The sequence below is a fragment of the Aplysia californica genome, unplaced genomic scaffold (genome assembly GCF_000002075.1).
Source record: "Aplysia californica isolate F4 #8 unplaced genomic scaffold, AplCal3.0 scaffold00137, whole genome shotgun sequence".
Taxonomy (NCBI): Eukaryota; Metazoa; Mollusca; class Gastropoda; order Aplysiida; family Aplysiidae; genus Aplysia; species Aplysia californica.
Window position 1 is genome coordinate 1,190,581 of NW_004797407.1, and position 2,468 is coordinate 1,193,048.

A 2,468-nucleotide genomic window follows, 5' to 3' on the forward strand; every position below is an offset into this window, starting at 1 on the left:
AACACAGTACATTGTACTTGAAGCTACTCACCTGCAGATCGTACCAGTTGGAGGCACTGACGTGATGTCGGTCACTCTCAAAGGGCTCCTCCACCACGCCGAAGTCTGTCTCTGTCCACGCGCCCTCCAGGTAGCACAGCAGGGGCTTGAAGTATTTCCTGTCAGTGGCAGTGTTGTGGATAGACCAAAACTATATATGTGAGGTAGCGTGGTGGAATCAGGCTCTCGTCAATTTTGGGGCATGTAGAGTTATTGGTGTCCTCTTAAAGCTTGTTCACTTGTCTTCATTTGGATGAAAAATATATCCATTTTTCTACAATACAAGTTGAGATATTTGCGAAAGAAGGAGGTGGGGGTCACCTGTTTTCAGAGGTAAAATTAGTGAGAAATTCACAGCAAAAAAGTTATTTCCATAGCTTATTAGTTCGTGGTAACTGAAAATTTACATTTTTGTGCCTTTAATCAACGTTTTTAAGAAAAACCCACACAGAAATGAGTTCTTTAATGGGCATGAAAGGTTTTGAGCCAAAAAACAACAATTAGATTAACATCCACAAACCTGTGGAAAATGCAAGTTTTTTCACTTTGATTATTTTGACGAGAGCCTGATTTCACCACGATGCCTCACAAATGTGTTTTTAAATGGGCATAAAAGGTGTGAGCCAAAAAACAACAATTAGATTAACATCCACAAACCTGTGGAAAATGCAAGTTTTTTCACTTTGATTATTTTGACGAGAGCCTGATTCCACCCCGCTGCCTCACATATGGTCGCTTTTAAGCGCAATGGGGGCTATCCCGAAAAATGATGTTTTGAGAAAACCGAAGGTAAAGTTTTTGCCCTTGTTCAGTTTCTTTAAAAGACAAGGAGAGTTTTCTCTATAACAGAACAAATATACACACCAATGAAATCAAACTTCTCCTATAGGTAGAGCAATGCCCACTTTTGGTGTTGGTCAAGATTTCTGGAAACCCCCGCAATCTGGGTTAGCCTGCTTGTCCTTAAAAGCGACCATATTTCTTGTTACTATTAGAGAATAAGATGTAAAAAAGGGAGGAGCGATATAAAGCTGAACGATAAATCTTTGATCAGAGAAATAAAAGGCGCAAACCACACCAGAGCAAAAGCTAACGACCCACACAAATGCATAACCAACCAACTAATCAACCAATCTACCAAACAAACAAATAAACAAACAACCAACCGACCAACCAACCAACTAAACAAACAAACAAGCAACTAAGCAACCTACCAAGCAAACATACAAATAAACAACAACAAAAAACTTACAAATGCACAGACAACCCAACAAACCAAAAACAAAACACCAGTCCCCCACTCACTTGTAGTCCCTCTCGCTATCGTCCTGGTCTGCCCAGGCCTTGAACCACTTCCTCATCTCCAGCACCTGGTCGTCCAGCCCATCCTTCTCCAACACCTCTGGCGGCACGGCCGGGTACTCTATGTCATCCATGGCCTTGTAGTCCGTGGAGGTTCTGCTCGGGGAACGCAGCATGTAGTCGTTGTGACGGGACCGGAAGTCCACACCGTTCATCACAGCTGGGGAAAAGAGGGGGGAAGTGCACAGTATCTATCCGGAGACGTTGTCTCCGACGGAGATAGACCAACCTGGAGACGTCTCCAAAGGAGATAGACCAATCAAAATGCTTTCTGCTTCTGGACCAAATAAAACAAATGTGGGGGTGGGGCATGCCCCCCCCCCCTGTTTTAACCAATAAGTCAATATTTTGCATTTAGATTTGAAATTTTCTTGAAGATAATTGATTTTCGACAGTTTTATTGGACATCTGTGTGATCTGCAACAAACAATTTATTATACACAGCTTGGCCCTCAAAGCAGAGCATCTGTGTGCGAGAGTACGTCTCCGAATAGTTCCTGGATGCTCGCCGGTGGTGATGGTTGTTGTTGGTTGTTGCAGTTATTGTTGTTGTTTTCAAGAGCAAACACACACACGCACACACAGACACCCACACACAGACACACAAACATACACACACAGACACACACACACGCACACACACATACACACACACATGCGCGCGCACACATACACACTCATAAACACACTAACACAACGACAACAGCATCGTCAACAAAAACAACAACAACAGCAACAACAACGACAACAACAAAAACAACAACATCTCACCAATGAACTCGCCAATGCCCACAGTCTTGTTGTCGTCCGACACAAACACAACAACAACGATGACGACGACATCAGCAACAAGAACAATACCCCCACTTCTACCACCACCACCACCACCACTTCTACCACCACCACCACTACTACCACCACCACCACCACCACTTCTACCACCACCACCACCACCACCACTTCTACCACCACCACCACAGTACATTGTACTTGAAGCTACTCACCTGCAGATCGTACCAGTTGGAGGCACTGACGTGATGTCGGTCACTCTCAAAGGGCTCCTCCAC

General features: G+C 44.2%; 1 protein-coding gene across 1 annotated transcript; it reads right to left on the bottom strand.

Annotated features, from left to right (window-relative positions):
• Positions 1–31: 31 nt before the first annotated feature.
• LOC101855249 lies at positions 32–1,561 on the bottom strand (the record flags this gene model as incomplete). Its single annotated transcript, XM_013081581.1, is given in 2 exon segments — positions 32–158; positions 1,345–1,561. Coding segments are annotated over 2 exon segments (339 nt in total), but the record flags the coding sequence as incomplete, so codon positions are not given.
• Between the last annotated feature and the right edge of the window lie 907 nt (positions 1,562–2,468).